The sequence below is a fragment of the Lepidochelys kempii genome, chromosome 2 (genome assembly GCF_965140285.1).
Source record: "Lepidochelys kempii isolate rLepKem1 chromosome 2, rLepKem1.hap1, whole genome shotgun sequence".
Lineage (NCBI taxonomy): Eukaryota > Metazoa > Chordata > Testudines > Cheloniidae > Lepidochelys > Lepidochelys kempii.
The window spans coordinates 236,728,947-236,744,952 of NC_136381.1; the positions used below are offsets into that span (position 1 = coordinate 236,728,947).

The 16,006-nt window shown below is 43.7% G+C and overlaps 1 protein-coding gene across 1 annotated transcript in view; it reads left to right on the forward strand.

Moving 5' to 3' along the window:
- Positions 1–16,006, forward strand: part of MYO3A (myosin IIIA) — a 194,088-nt gene that overhangs the window by 145,388 nt on the left and 32,694 nt on the right. The window contains exons 26-30 of the mRNA XM_073334312.2: positions 6,080–6,285; positions 9,496–9,607; positions 11,948–12,110; positions 12,801–12,887; positions 15,463–15,586. Coding sequence (XP_073190413.2) covers positions 6,080–6,285; positions 9,496–9,607; positions 11,948–12,110; positions 12,801–12,887; positions 15,463–15,586 — 692 coding nt within the window. The remainder of the gene's footprint in view (positions 1–6,079; positions 6,286–9,495; positions 9,608–11,947; positions 12,111–12,800; positions 12,888–15,462; positions 15,587–16,006) is intronic.

Here is a 16,006-nt window from a genome sequence, read left to right on the forward strand (position 1 = left end):
GGAAAATGTTTTCTATTTGGTCCACACAGAAGGGCACCCCTCTGCTGCAGTCCTCAATCCCCTTCATACTGGACTACTTACTCTGCTTAAAGCAGCAAGGACTGGCAGTCTCTTCAATCAAGGTGCACCTAGCAGCTATTTCTGCTTTTCACCTGGGCGCAGAGGGGTGGCCGGTATTTGCTAACCCCATAGTTGGACATTTCCTTAAAGGTCTAGACTGTACCCCCAGGTGTAGCAACTGGTCCCTCCATGGGACCTTAACCTGGTCCTCTCAAGGCTCATGGGGCCCCCTTTCGAATCTCTAGCATCTTGTTCTCTGGTTTACCTCTCTTGGAAAGTGGTGTTTTTCGTGGCTATAACATTTGCCAGAAGAGCTTCGGAGCTCAAAGCTTTAACGTCTGAGCCCCCTTATACGTTGTTTTATAAGGACAAGGTACAACTGCAGCTGCACCTGGCTTTTCTCCCTAAGGTTGTTTCACAATTTCACCCAAATCAGGACATCTTTTTACCAGTGTTCTTCTCAAAGCCACATGCTAATGACAGGGAATGCAGGCTCCATTCCCTAGATGTTAGACAGGTGCTGGCTTTTTACATTGAGTGGACAAAGCCGTTTAGGAAGTCGACACAACCCTTCATTGCCATTGCAGAGAGACTGAAAGGACTGCCAGTCTCATTCCAACGAATCTCTTCTTGGATCCCAGCCTGTATCATGATGTGCTACAACCTGGCAAAGATTCCAGCCCCGACACTGACTGTGCACTCCACGAGAGCACAAGCTTCATCTGCAGTGTACCTGGCACAGGTCCCCATTCAGGACATCTGCAGGGGGGCAACGTGGTCATCTATTCATACCTTTCCATTGCACTATGCCATCACACAGCAGGCTAGAGACAATGCTACGTTTGGTAGAGCAGTGCTTCAGTTTGCAACTCGATGAACTCCGACCCCTCCTCCGGGGGACTGCTTGGGAGTCACCTACTTGGAACTGACATGAGCAATCACTCGAAGAAGAAAAAACGGTTACCTACCTTTTGTAACTATTGTTCTTCGAGATGTGTTGCTCATGTCCATTCCAAGACACCCCCCCCCCCCGCCTCCCCTCTGTCAGAGTAGCCAGCAAGAAGGAACTGAAGAGGCAGCAGGTCGGGACCCATATGCACAGTCATGAAGGAGCCACTCCAGGGGGCCCCACAGCTGACCTGGCTGGTACCGCTAGGGAAAAACCTTCTGACGATCATGCACGTAGAGCGCATACACCTGCTTGGAATTGACATGAGCAATGCATCTCGAAGAATAACAGTTACAAAAGGTAGGTAACCGGTTTTTTTCAGCTTTTAAAATGCAGCCCCTTTCCTCTCCAGGTGCACACACGTGATTTCAGCTACAACAAATCACAAAGACAATAAAGGTGCAGCTGGCGTTCGTGAAGTTCATAGATACCACAGTGACGAGTGCAGTATACATGATTAGAGTAATGTGATGGTTCATGTTTCATTTGATGGAGTAGAATTAGTCACAGGCCCAGACTTCATGCTTCCGGGTGCAAGATGATGTAAATTACACATCCCTGTGCCACCCCGGACTGCTTTGCCTCAAGGATGACAGACACAAGGGAGGACAGGGACTCGTGGTATTGGACCCCTTTCAAGGTCTGAGCAGAAGATGGGAGATTTCATTTCCACCTGGTGCTCCACAGGAACTTCAGTGATGAGGCTGCTGCACTGAATTAACCTCCCTGGCTTCTCCTCTGACAGTGCCATTCCCTTGTCCTATACATGGCCATGCTCTCCAGCCCCTCCACAGAACATTGCTGTGATGAGTCTTCCCTTCCTTTGCAGATTATAATGACACGGAGTCACAAAATCAGAGTAATTTTTGCAAACAAATGAAATCCTGTGAATAATCACTATTTGGTATTAATCCCTGAGTGCAACGCTCAGGCATTATTCCACCAGAGTAACAAAAGAGCAAAAATAGTCCAGGGGCGAGGGTGAGCCCTGTTCAGTTCCCTGCTCTACCACAGACTTCCTGTCGGACCTCACTTAATCTCTGTGCCTAAATTCCCCATGTGTAAAATGGGGATCATGGCACTTCCCTATTTCACAGGGGGGTTGGGAGCATAATGCATTAAAAAATGTGAGATGTTCAGCTACTACAGTAATGGAGGCTGTATAAATACCTAATATTGACTAATAAGCTGGGCTCTTAAATGCTATATTCCAAATGCTTCTGCCAAAGTCCACAGGTACATTTATATTTCCTTTATGCTAATTTCTCCACCATGACCCTTGGAGCTGGCTAATTTGGGGCCTGATCCTGCTTTCCCAACTCCCACTGATTCACGTCTTCCAGCAACAACATAAAGGTGCCTCAGATTATGCTACTGCTTCTTATGGAAATATTTTATTTACTTTCAGGGTAAAGAATAGCAAAGAATAACAGATACTTTGTTTAGGAGACAGAATAAAGCACCTTCCCTTACTAACAGGGAGATAAGCTAGATAATGTACTAGTGCCATATTAGGATGATATTTTTAGGTGATATTTTTTAACAGTCTGGACAGAGAGTTATAGAGAACCTAGTTTTTCCACTCTTATTTCTATGATTCTGTGAACTGACAGCAAATCTAGCAAGACAAGATGGGTGAGATAATATCTTTCATTGCACCAACTACTGCTGGTGAGAGACACAAGCTTTCAAGTTACATAGAGCTCTGTCTCAGGTCGGGGGAAAGTACTGAGGTCTGGGTCTACGCCTAAAGACCTATATCGGTATGACTACTCTCTCGGGATGTGAAAAACCTACACACCTGAACCACATAAGTTACACCGACATAAGCGCTCATGTGGACAGTGCTATGTTAGTGGGAGGGCTTCTCCTGTCGACATAGCTACTGCCTCTTGGATAGGTGGATTAACTACACCAACGAGAGCTCAGCTCCCCTCAGTTTAGAGCATCTTCATTAAAATGCCACAGCAACGCAGCTGCACTGATGCAGCATTTTAAGTGTAGATGTGCCCTCAGAGTGTCCCAGCTAAATACAAGGTCAAAGAGATAGTTTAGTAAGTAGTTAGCACATATTCTAAGGGACCATTCAAGGTGAAAGTGGCCCATTAACACCCCTGTAGTCATAGGACAGAAAAAGGGGGCTAGTGGGTTACAGATGGTTGTAATAAGCCATGTCATAAATATAAAGGGAAGGGTAAACCCCTTTGAAATCCCTCCTGGCCAGGGGAAAGCTCCTCTCACCTGTAAAGGGTTAAGAAGCTAAAGGTAACCTCGCTGGCACCTGACCAAAATGACCAATGAGGAGACAAGATACTTTCAAAAGCTGGGAGGAGGGAGAGAAACAAAGGGTCTGTGTCTGTCTGTAGTCGTCTTGGCCGGGGACAGAACAGGAATGGAGTCTTAGAACTTTTAGTAAGTAATCTAGCTAGGTATGTGTTAGATTATGATTTCTTTAAATGGCTGAGAAAAGAATTGTGCTGAATAGAATAACTATTTCTGTCTGTGTATCTTTTTTGTAACTTAAGGTTTTGCCTAGAGGGGTTCTCTATGTTTTTGAATCTAATTACCCTGTAAGATATCTACCATCCTGATTTTACAGGGGGGATTTCTTTATTTCTATTTACTTCTATTTTTTATTAAAAGTCTTCTTGTAAAACACTGAATGCTTTTTCATTGTTTTCAGATCCAAGGGTTTGGGTCTGTGGTCACCTATGCAAATTGGTGAGGCTTTTTACCAAACCTTGTCCAGGAAGTGGGGTGCAAGGTTTTGGGAAGTATTTTGGGGGGAAGGACGCGTCCAAACAGCTCTTCCCCAGTAACCAGTATTAGTTTGGTGGTGGTAGCGGCCAGTCCAAGGATAACGGGGGTAATATTTTGTACCTTGGGGAAGTTTTGACCTAAGCTGGTAAAGATAAGCTTAGGAGGTTTTTCATGCAGGTCCCCACATCTGTACCCTAGAGTTCAGAGTGGGGGAGGAACCGTGACAAGCCATAATGCCAATGTCTTTATTAAGACCGTGGTGGTTAGTTTCTAGCAAAGTTATGAATTTAAGCTCCAAGGCTTGTCTTCTGGAAGTGTTGGGCAGGTTTCCTTTGAGGATGATGACTGAGAGATCAGATACAGAGTGATTGCTCTGTGAAGTGTTCGCCCACCGCTGATATGGTGGTTTTTGTCTTTTATCATTTTCCTGTGTGAGAGCAGTGACTGTTTGGTTTCACCCACATAGTTGTTATTGGAGCTTTTCGTGCACTGGATGAGGTACACCACATCATGTGATAGGCATGTGTAAGACCACAGATCTTGAAAGGTGTATTGTGGGGGGGTGTTGATCATTGTAGCAGTGGAGATTTGTCTGCAAGTTTTGCATCTGGTGTTCTGGCAGCATCTGGTGCCGCTTTGAGTTGGGTGTCCTGGTCTGTGAGGAGCTTCCTTCTGGTGATGAGCTTTTAGAGATTGGGGGTTATTTGAAGACCAGAAGCGGGAGTTCAGGAAAGATTTATTTCAGGATGGGGTCCCCACTGAGTATGGGTTATTGTTTGATGATACACTGCATACAACAAATCTAGCAACAGATACAAGGATTGGGATTAACTAAATCTTGACAGCAGTGGTGCAGTCGAAACTGCTATCCAAAGCGTGATTGCCGTTGCAGGCAGAAGAGGATTCAGACTGAATCCTACTACCTTACTTGCATGCAGAAATCTACAGGTGACTGAGAAATGCATCTGCAAATCTGGGTAGCAAGTTCTTTTATTCATTAGTTTGTATTAGCTGATTGAGCTTCATCACCAAGCTATTGATAGTTAATTTAGCACTATGCCACACAGTGCAGCATCTGTCCGGAATGGAAATACTGATTTTAATGCAGAATATATGCTGCTTGAAGTCCTACTCTGGTGTTGTGTGTCTAGCCTGCTATCGCATAGCTATCTTACTACTCCTGGCTACTACTTTCCTTTGAGTCATTTTGAATTAGGAATTAGCCTCATCATTTGTGTGTTAATAGGATACTGCAAAATGGAGCAATTCCCATCAGGACCACGAGGTCCAGATTCAGCCCTGCTGGCATGGAAAGCTACAAACCTCCCTGTGCCAGATTGGACTGCAAGCTGGGTGGTAGCAGTGCAAAGCATCAATGTGAATTGTGAACTGGTGTTTCCGCTGCTGCTCTCCCCACAGGTTCCTCCTGGGGAGGGCAGCTATAGTTACTTACACCCAGTGGCTCCATAACAGAACCAAAGGAACGTGCTGAAAGAGATGGGCTTGGCCAGACATGGTTGGGGCTGTTTAGTTATCTTCATTCCTTCCCCGCACTTCAACCTCCCATCCTTAGCCTGACCTCTAATGCCTGGTGTCCCCCATCAGCTCCTGTCTCAGAGGTGAATGAGGATTTTATATAAATACTAAATACAGGAACACAGAAAAAATGTTTTTTTATTTCCTAATAACGAGATTCAGTTCCCAATAGATGGCCCAATCCTGCAGCATTTGCTTACCCTGAAACAACCATTCATTTCATATTTTAAAGGCATTTCTTATTTAATACCTTTCTGTTTTGACAACAGTGGTCAGAGTCAATGTCCCTAGGTGAACTGGGCTCGCCGGTTCTCAGCTGTGCTCCTCGATCTGGAACATGACATGGCTGATGCAATTCAGCAGCACCAACAGCAACGCAATGGGCCATCAAAGAAACTTGCAAAAAATATACACGTTGTTTTGGAGTATTTTTAACTGTGATCAAAAACACTGCTGCTTCCAAAAACAAAACTGCTTTTGCTTAATTAGCTGTTAGCACTGTAGATTACTACAATTTATGGGAACATACTGGTTGGGAATTTGTTATTCATGCTTGCCTGAAGGTAATGTTTGGCTCAAGTATAGTCAATGTCAGAGAGGCTAGAATTTCAGCTTGATTTGTCTACAGTTAAGCCACTAGCAGAATTTAAATGGATTTGGAGTTATACCTACAGTACCACTCATGTGAAATGAAATTTCAAATGCACAGATGTGTTTGTACAATAGGCGGCTTTTATGTATCACAACAGAAAATGTTTCCCCATTTTCTTGAAGTATTCTCTGATGGATTTATTATCCAAGATGGTGGTGGGCCAGCCTCATTTTGTGCGTTGCATCAAGCCAAACAATGACCGGCAGGCGCACAAGTATGACAAAGAGAAAGTGCTGGTACAGCTGCGCTATACGGGAATTCTGGAGACGGCAAAAATTCGGAGACAGGGTTATTCCCATCGCATACTGTTTGCTAACTTCATCAAACGGTAAGTACATGTACATATGAGCGTATTTCTATGATTGTTGTCTGATGTTTGCTGAATGTCATCAGCATGCTTGGCACTGTATAAAACACAGATAAAGACCAAGTCTTTGTCAAAGATCACAAGCTAGACTGGACAGACAGAATATTTCAGACATGAGGGTAACACATCGTTTTGATTTGTAGGGAAAGATCACACATCTCTGACCTATTGTTTCAGGCTCTTTGCAGACTCAGGCAGACACCACCCTGCTCAGTCTGAAAGTTTTCTTCAGAACTATAAGGGCTAGAAACTTAATATTTTAAATTAAATCTTAGAATTTGGAGCAAAAGATGACATCCTCCAAAAACACATTACTGTATCTCTAGCCACTGAGAGCCAGCTTAGTTCAGCCTCTAGCTTTGCAGAGAGGCATATCATGATCTGGGTATTGCACATTAAAGATTAAAGTAGACGTGCATAAATGCATGGTTTTGTTTTTTAAAGTGTAGTTGATAAGCATTATTCATTTGTTAAGAGACTAGTCTCACCCTTGTTATGACTGGGAGAATTTTAAATAAAAAAGGCTCCACTCGTAAGAGATTAAGCAATTATTTTGCATTTCTCTTTTACAAATGTAGAAGCCAGACATTTTGCTGGATAAGATCTTAAATTTACAGGGGGAATATTGAAGAAATTATGCAGATAACACCCACTCTGACAGAAGCTTTTAAAACTAATAGGTACGAGAAGTAGACAACTGATGACAGAGACACAGAAGAAGAACAAGCTAATGGTTTGATAAATTTGTTTCAGGGGAGCACACTGGGGGGGCCATGACAGTGTCAGAAAAGCACAGCTTAATGAAGGCTGTTGAAAGTAGTTTCAAGAAGTGAACAAGATGTGTCTGGGGCTTTGCATTTTAAGATTTTACTGCTAGTATAAAGGGGGGAAGCAGACAGCATAGTTGGCCAGATCCTCCCCGGGTGTAAATCACTCTCGCTCCACCGATTTCAGCAAGGCTGCATCAATTTACACCCATGGAGGATCTGTCCCAAAGCATAAGGAGTTTTGTTAAACAGCTGGCAGTTTTTTATTGAGACTTATGGGGTAAAGAGAAGGCAGTGCTAGTTACACAGATTTCTTGAGGGACATGGAATTTATTCACGGATTTTAGAGAGAGCCTGCAATTCTGCACACTACTTTCTACCTCCTCAGGAAAAGCCTGGTCAAATAGTCTTTGCAATGTGCCAAACTGAGACTCTGTCAAAGCAAAGGAGGAGCAAATGATAAGGTGACACACTCTCATAAGAATGCTCTGTCTTCAGCTGAATACATGCAGGAATGATCATCGTAGAGCATTTCTGCTGATCTCAAATGCTGATTAAAACAGGAGGAGAGAGAGGCATTCTCTAAAGTATGGAGGACCCAAACTGTAAAGGGCTTCATAGATCAGACCAACACCTTAAATTGCATTCAGCAAAGAACCGTAAGCCAGTACAGTCTCTGCAACACACATGCAATATGCTCCCAGCAAGGAGTTAGTAGGCAGCCACCTTCTGCACCAGATGAAGTTTTGTGGCCCCAAATATTGTAATTGAGGCTAGGGGTGGCAGAGGCATGGGTATGAGATATTAAATTCAGTAGTTGAAAGAATACATTTAAACAGAAAACAACTGTAAAAAAATGACTGACATGTTCTTTGTTACTGATATAAGGGTGTGATGGCACCCCTGGTATGCAGCCTGAGACTGAGAGACTGCTGTGCCCCCTTAATTGTCTCCAGCCTGGGTTGTGTCTCACAATGCCTTGCTGGTGACCAGCAGCAAACCCCACCAGGTGCTGTTATCACTCAGCACAACCACATGTGGAGCCCTACACCCAGCTAGATTGCATGAATGCTCCCAGAGCCATTCAAGAATCACAAAGAGAGATGAACCAGCCGAATCCCGCCAGCTCTCAGCACTGTACCTCAGGAAGATACTGTCTTGCACTGCTCAAGAGGAGCCGTGCAGATTTATTAATTGGTTCACCACTTGATCAATGGAAAGTGGATATACACTAGCCTTTGAAAACCTGAGCAGATTTATCACACACTTCAGGCAAACTCACTGGTAAAGATAAACAGTAAAATAAATGTATTGACTACAAAAGATAGATTTTAAATGATAGTAAGTGATAGGCAAAAAGTCTGAGTTAGTTACCAAAAGAAAAGAAAATATAAGCACGCAGTCTAAACTGTCAACCCTGTTAGACTGGGCACCATCTAGATTAAGCAGTTTTTCTCACACAGACACACACACCAGTATATTGCAGTTCATAGTACACAGATTTCACCCTTGAAACCTGGGCCAGTCTCCTGTGTTGGAGTCTTAAGTCTTCTCAGTGTCCTTGTTGCTTGCAGTATAGGTGGGGTCAGGAGAAAGGCCAAGCATGTGGCCGCTGTGTTCTGTTTTATACCCTTAGTCCATGTGCTTGTAGAACACAACTCCAGGCATGTCTGGTGGGCATTGCTGAATCTCTAGGCAAGGTTGATTAATTCCCTTGGTGTGGCCTCATGCAGGTGAGTCACTGCATTGTAGCTCCCTTGCTGGACAATGGCTGGTGATGTCTGTTCAACAGCACCCCCCCGGTTGTTGGTTGCCCCCCTTGTCATGGTCTCTGTAGAGCTAGTATCTGGGCGCCTCCCAAACCCACAGCATATTTTAGTGAAAACCATACAACACAATTCTTACAATTTCATTTGCATTAATGATATGTGTATATGGGTAGAAAAATGACTTTCAGCAGATCATAACCTTTCCCCGATACCTCCCACGGCCTGCTTTATATGCAAGATCACAATTATATATAAATGAGGAATATGGGGGTTACAGGGTGCTCCCCCAGTGTACAGAATGTCACAAAAGGGATATCCACAACATGCAAAGAAGTAGTAAAGGCAATGAATTGGCAAAGACTCTCACTGGACAGCATGTTTTCTGAAAGTCCTGTAGTGGTGATAATAGAACTAAAAAACCCTCCAGGAAGTACAGGATGTCTCTCATGCACCTTAAACTGTGTTTCTATTTGCCGTATACAAACACACAGTGATTTTTGGCATGTTCTTCTTTTTAGTACATTATGTATTGCTTCATACAAAAACATTTTAAACTAGGTTTCATTTAGCTGAATTGCTGCATTTTTCATTCATTCCATGTTACTGTAATAAAGAATCATATTTTTGTCTTTTAGGTATTACCTCATCTGTTACAAAACAAATGATGATCCTCCGGTCAGCCCTGAAACCTGTGCTGCTATCTTAGAAAAAGCCCGCCTTGACAACTGGGTTCTTGGAAAAACCAAAGTAATATTTTCCCATACTTTGCATACGTTTCACTATGTGTTTGTAAAGATATTAAGCATTGTCTGCTCTCAGTTACTCCACTGGAGTTACTTTGGGTTCACACTGATAAAAAAAATATTTAATTGAACACCCCCTCACTGACAATGAGGCTGAAATCCTGGTCCCTCAGTCGGGGGAGAGGAGTTGGCAGCAGATGATCTCAGATGTGGGGGAAGATTTTGGTTATGGACAGAGGACACCCTAGCTGTAAGCAAACTAGGCCAGTGGTGCAGGAACATTTTTAGTAGTGGAGGTGCTCAAAGCCAGCCCCCTTAACTCCATCTGCCCTCCCCCCACGGAGGCTGGCAGCAGAGCTGTGACTCCGGGAGGGGGAACCCGGACAGGGGCAAGGGGGCCGAGGCCACAGCTGAGAGCAGGCGTGGGGACAGGAGCAGAGACCCAGGCAGGGGCCAGCAGCCAGGACCCCACGTGCAGGGCAAGGAACAGAGCCCCAGTCGTGGGGCCCCGGGCACGGGGCCAGTGCCTGGGGAGCAAGGCCGGCCACTGAGGCCCCAGAAGCAGAGCCCCAGGTGTAGGGCTGGGAGTGGGGCAGGCCCTAGGAGCGGAGGCCTGGGAACAGGAGTGGGGGTGGTATCCAGTACCCAAGCCCTAGGTGAGATGAGGGGTTGGGAAACAGAGTGCGGGCAGAGGGCCAGGAGCAGGTCATAGGCGCGGAAAATGCCCCCAGGCGTTATGCATGGAGCCAGCGGCTGGGGCGCGGGGCCAGCAATCCTGCATAAAACCTGAGGGTGCTGCAGCAGCCCCGCACTCCTACTTCCCACACCTATGAACTAGGCAGCTGCCTAGGGTGGCAGATTTGGCCGGTCACCTTTTCATCATGACGGAGGGATGTCTGGACCAAATTTGGGTGGTTTTGTAACTCTTTACTCTGGATTACATGCCACTCATTCAAATTTGGCTTGGCTGCCCCTCTATAATGACAGAGGGGCAGCCAGGCCAAATCTGCTGTCCCAGGCCTATGAGGAGGGGGACAGCACACTGAAGATTTGTGTAGGGTGGCAGATTGTCTTGTGTAGCTTCTGATTATGGGGAGATAAATGTCTGCTCCCTCATTATTGCCCCATGGCACCAGTAGAATTTATCAGCCTCCCTCCCACCTCAGCCTTTCTAGCCTGATTTCTCAGAAAGGGCCTCCCTGCTGGCAAACTACAGGAGGTTTGCTAGACAGAGAAGGTGCCATAGGAGAAAAGCTGGTGTCTCCACACCTCAAACAACTTTAGCCTCAAGTCTCCCCTTCTCCGAACATAGCAAGGGGGAAGGGGCAGAAGATTCAAAGAGAAGGAGAGACATAGAACTGAAGCTGTCTGACGTTCAGGGGCACCTGCTCTATGAGACACCTTTCTCCATGGCCATGCCTCTTCTTGTTCACTCCTGTCTAATGAACGAGATGGATTCATAATGGGACTACCAGAGAGAAGAAAGACCTTCCTCAAAGGCAGAGGGGCATTGTTGGGGCAGGTTTTTCTAAAGAAGGCTGGTACAAGGATCCATGGATGCACCTCCCCACATAACCTCTCTCATGTTGTGAGGTGGGACCAAAGGAGAAAATGGGGATGGGGAAAGGAGAATAACTGGAGGTATGGGAAATTATATCCCACTGTTTACTTAAATGGAGTTACTCCAGATGTACACCAATGTAACTGAGACAGGATCTGACAGACAGAGACTATGACAAAAGGAGTAGAGAGGAGAGGACAGAAAAGTCCTGAAAAAATAGATACAATGGGACTGATTCTCCTCTTACCTACAGCAACTGGTTTCACACCAGTAAAACTCCACTAACTTCAATAGAGTTACTCTTGATTTACTCCAATGTGAGAGCAGAATCAGGCCTGATGTTTGTATCACTTGTGCCAGTCTCCCTTTTTCGGGTTGTTTTTCTATGGTGTAGGCTTCCCTTAAAGCAAATTTAAAAATAAATAAATTCTGGCCTGGGTTTAAGGTACTGGACAAAAGCATTAACAGACTGGAGTTAGTTTTGTGAAATATGCACCAGAGGAAAACACTGAGGAGGTTAAAGTATCTTCCAATGAAAATACAAATAATAAAAGTGTTTTGTCTACTTGTGTTACCAACTCAAATTACAGAATTATTTCAGCTTTGTCACCTTCAAAAATGATCATTTAAACAATGGAACTAAAGGCTTTCTTCTTCCCAGTGCTCACACAGAATTCCTGTTGATGCTAAATAGACTAATGCACCTATATGAATCGCTGTGAGAAGACTGTCTAGGCCATATTAATTAATGCTGTGTATCATTGTTTGTTTTCTCTCTTTAAGGTGTTCCTTAAATACTATCACGTGGAGCAGTTGAATTTAATGAGAAAGGAGACGGTTGACAGGATTGTTTTGATTCAGGCCTATGTCAGAGGGTGGCTAGGTTCAAAGAGATACAAAAAATTAAAGGAGAAAAGGGAAGAAAGTGCTATTAAAATACAGTCAGGTAATAACTCGACAGCATTTTAGAATAAATGTGCATATGGATGAAATATGGCTTCTTACATTTTGTTCTTTTAAACCTGTTGCATTTGATAAAGCATTCTATGTTTGATATTTTATGTATTCTTATGAAAAGAAATCTGTTAATCAGGTTATGACAATAATCTCTTCACTAGAGTTGTCTATCAATGTTACTTTTAAAAGGCGATTTTTAACAACAGAGGAATGTGAATACATAAATAATAATTTTATTCCTAAAATTTCAACGTACTCTGACAATGTCATATAATATACCAGTGAAAAATTAATGCATAATTAAGCACCTTGGATAACAAAACTAAATAAGCTATTGATTGAGAAATCGCTAATTGAACAGCCTCTTTTTAGCATAACTTTGAGCATCATCCTCTTGGAAGTTCCAACATCTGCATTTTTATGTACTAATTGATTCCATAATTACAATATGATCTGGAGGATCCAGATTTTACATATTTTATACAGTTTGTGCTTCCTTGTCATAAATTTGGAAACCTGACTGACAACTCAAAAGTGTGTTTCTTTGTAGAAACATCCTGGACAAATAATCTTTTTGAATACTTTAATTCTGATGCCATAACTGCTTGCAGAATTCTTTATTTTCACATTTTTCTATATTGCCTAATGGATGAGCTTAAATTTTCCTACCTCTTTTTAGTTTACAGGGGCTTTGTTGCTCGTAAAGAATATGAAAATGGGAAAAATCAATACAAAATGGAAACATTTATTACCAGACTTCAAGCAGGTATGGGGTGTCAGCTTTTTAGACTTTTAATACACGGATTTTATATATCGGCTTATACACAACGTACTGGGCCAGAGCCTCAGCTGCTACAAAGCTACAGTGACTGCAGTGGAGCTACAACAGATTGCACCGAGGATCTGATGCACATATCTCTGCTGGGAAATAGTGTATATATACAGTATATATGTATGCACACTCCGGGGGGAAAGTAACGTAAAAGGCTCACCATTACGGGGTCCCAGCTCTGGGCCTGCGGAAGGGACGGGGCTGGGGGGTCAGCCTCCCCCAGCCAGCCTTTCTGCGCTGCCCGGCCTGTGCCGCCCAGGGCTCTGGCGGTGATTTGAAGGGCCCGGGACTCTGGTTGCTGCCACGGTAGCGGCGGTCGGGAGCCCTGGGCCCTTTTAAATTGCCGGGCCCTGGGGCGGCTGTGTACGGGCCCATACTGGCGGCCACTTCTTACCTGTACGTCGTACCGGCCCACTTTCACCTCTGTGCACACTATATATCTGCTTAAATTTAATATATATATATATATAGGTTTCAGAGTAACAGCTGTGAGCTGTAGCTCACGAAAGCTCATGCTCAAATAAATTGGTTAGTCTCTAAGGTGCCACAAGTACTCCTTTTCTTTTATATATATATATGTCTGTTTGCTCTTGTATATATTGTTTACATTTTTGTGTATGTTTGTTACATATTAGATAACATTTACTTTAGAGAAGAGTCTTATCTTTAGCTATGCATATGTCTCTGGTTGTCTTCTGTCATGGCTGTGTTCCTACCTACCAAAATGTTCCTTCTCTTCCTCTGTGCCAAGACATCGCTGCTGTGACATCTCCCAAGATTCAGTTCTTGATCCTTTGCTTTTTTCTATCTACCCTGTCCTTCTTGGTCATTTTGATAACCATCACTTGTATGTATACAACCTGATACTGATCTCATGTGGTGTATAGGAGTAACTCAATTGCAGTCAATAGAATTTTACCAGTGTAAAACTGGTCTGAGAGCAGAATCAAATCCAAAGAGGTCACCATTGAAAGTCAATATTTACCAACATGATGATATCTGAGATGCCCTGATTACCTCCTCAGCCGAGAGAATCTCAAACACTACAATGTGGCAACAGCTTGTTCATGTTGAATAACCACTGCACTGTATCTTATGATATCTTTAATTCCCCTTTGTATCCACTCTCTCTGCCTGACGTGTGGCTTCAGCTCAACTTCCTTCAGCATAAAAGAAGCAAAATCATATGATGTCCATTCTCACACAGTTTTAGTGGCTCTGCTCCCCATTTCTTTCAAAACCCAGTTCAAAACTGCCATCCTTGTTTTGATAACCATCCTTGGACATGCTCCATCCTACCTCAACGATCTGGGCCAACTTCACAGGTGAAGCTAAGTAACTTGAAACAGATCAGATGCTGTCCACACGGACATTTACACTGGTATAACTCCTTTGACTTCAGTGGAGTTACTCCTGATTTGAACCTATGTAAGTGAGAGGAGAATCAGGCCCAGAAAGTGTAAGGCTATGTCTACACTACAGACCTTACAGCAGCACAGTTGTATCCCTGCAGCTGCACCGCTGTAAGGTCTCCTGTGTAGCCGCTCTATGCCAACGGGAGAGAGCTCTCCCACCAGCATAAATAAACCACCCCCAACAAGCGGCGGTAGCTATGTCTGTGAGAGAGCATTTCCCGCTGACATAGCACTGTCCACACTGGCGCTTTTGTTGGTGAAACTTATCTTGGTCGGGGGGGTGGTTTCTTCATACCCCAGACTAAAAAAGATTTACCAGCAAAAGTGCTAGTGTAGACAAAGCCTAAGAAATTCTAGGAAGAATCTAAGTTCATGTAATTTCCACTGTCTTTGGGGCCCCCTAAACGTGCATGTTAAATCCATTTATATTCCTTTCTAGAGTACGCTGTACCCCCTTAGACTCACACCCACTTTTCAACCTATAATTTGTCTCCATTACACAGCACTTCTGAGTCTGGCCCAGTGCATCTACTGGAGTGCATCTTGATGTACCTCACAGTCTGAGGGGCTGGGAGAGAGGAATGCAGCAAGGAAGTCAGCTAACAGGGGTGTATGAATAAGTCAGATAGGCCACCCCTACCTGAAATTTGGCTCCTTGGAATGTAATTCACACCGTCTTGTAACCCATTATACTCACTTACACATCAGTAAATGTGTGCTGGGGAGTCTAATTTACACCACTTTACATATCAATTCTCATTTTGGCTTTTTCTATTCCCTACCCCATGCCCTAGTTCTTCTTGCCTCCTTCTATGATCCTTCATATAATCTCACCACTGCAGGTGTGAGACCATTCTCCTCTGTAGCTTCTGTCATCTCAGTAAACTTCCTGTATCCCGCCACTTCACTGACTTGCCATCACATTTAAAACCTCACTTGAAAACAGCTTTCCCCACCTTGCTTGTACTACCCGGTTCCTGTCTTCTGCAGCTTTTTTTTATTTAACTCTGTATTGTTGTTATTTAACTCTGTTAAAAGTTTTAAGTACAGCTTGGGTGTTGTCTAAAATGGAATTGTACTGTAATTTGTATCAGTTGCAAGAGGATACTTAATCAGAAAGAAAAGGAAAGAAATAACAGATGCAACGAACAAAGCAGCAACAACAATTCAATCTCACTACAGAGGATATAGGGAGAGGAAAAGCTTCAAAAAGAAAAGGTAGCAATCGTTTCCTTCTACTGTGTCACTTATATATCTCCTGCTTCAGTAAACACTGTCAGAAATCAGCAATATACTCTGGAAATGAAGCAGAATTGGATGCTCTGTGTAGCACAAATAGTTTTACTCCTGGGGGCAAAAAAAATTAAAATTCTGCGCACAATATTTTAAAATTCTACAAATTTTATTTGTCAAAATAACACTACATAATCGCGCCAGTTTCAACTATTTTGGTAATTTATTTCAAAATACCTGTCAGCAAGTATGTCTGTAACAATACAGACACACACAAAAATTCCCCCAGGAGTAGAGAGTGAAAGAAACCCCTATGACATCCCAGTTCCTGTTTCTCTGCCCTCCTCTCCCCGACCCCAGAGCCCAGCTGTGGGACCAGATAACCACAATCCCTCCTCCCCCGCA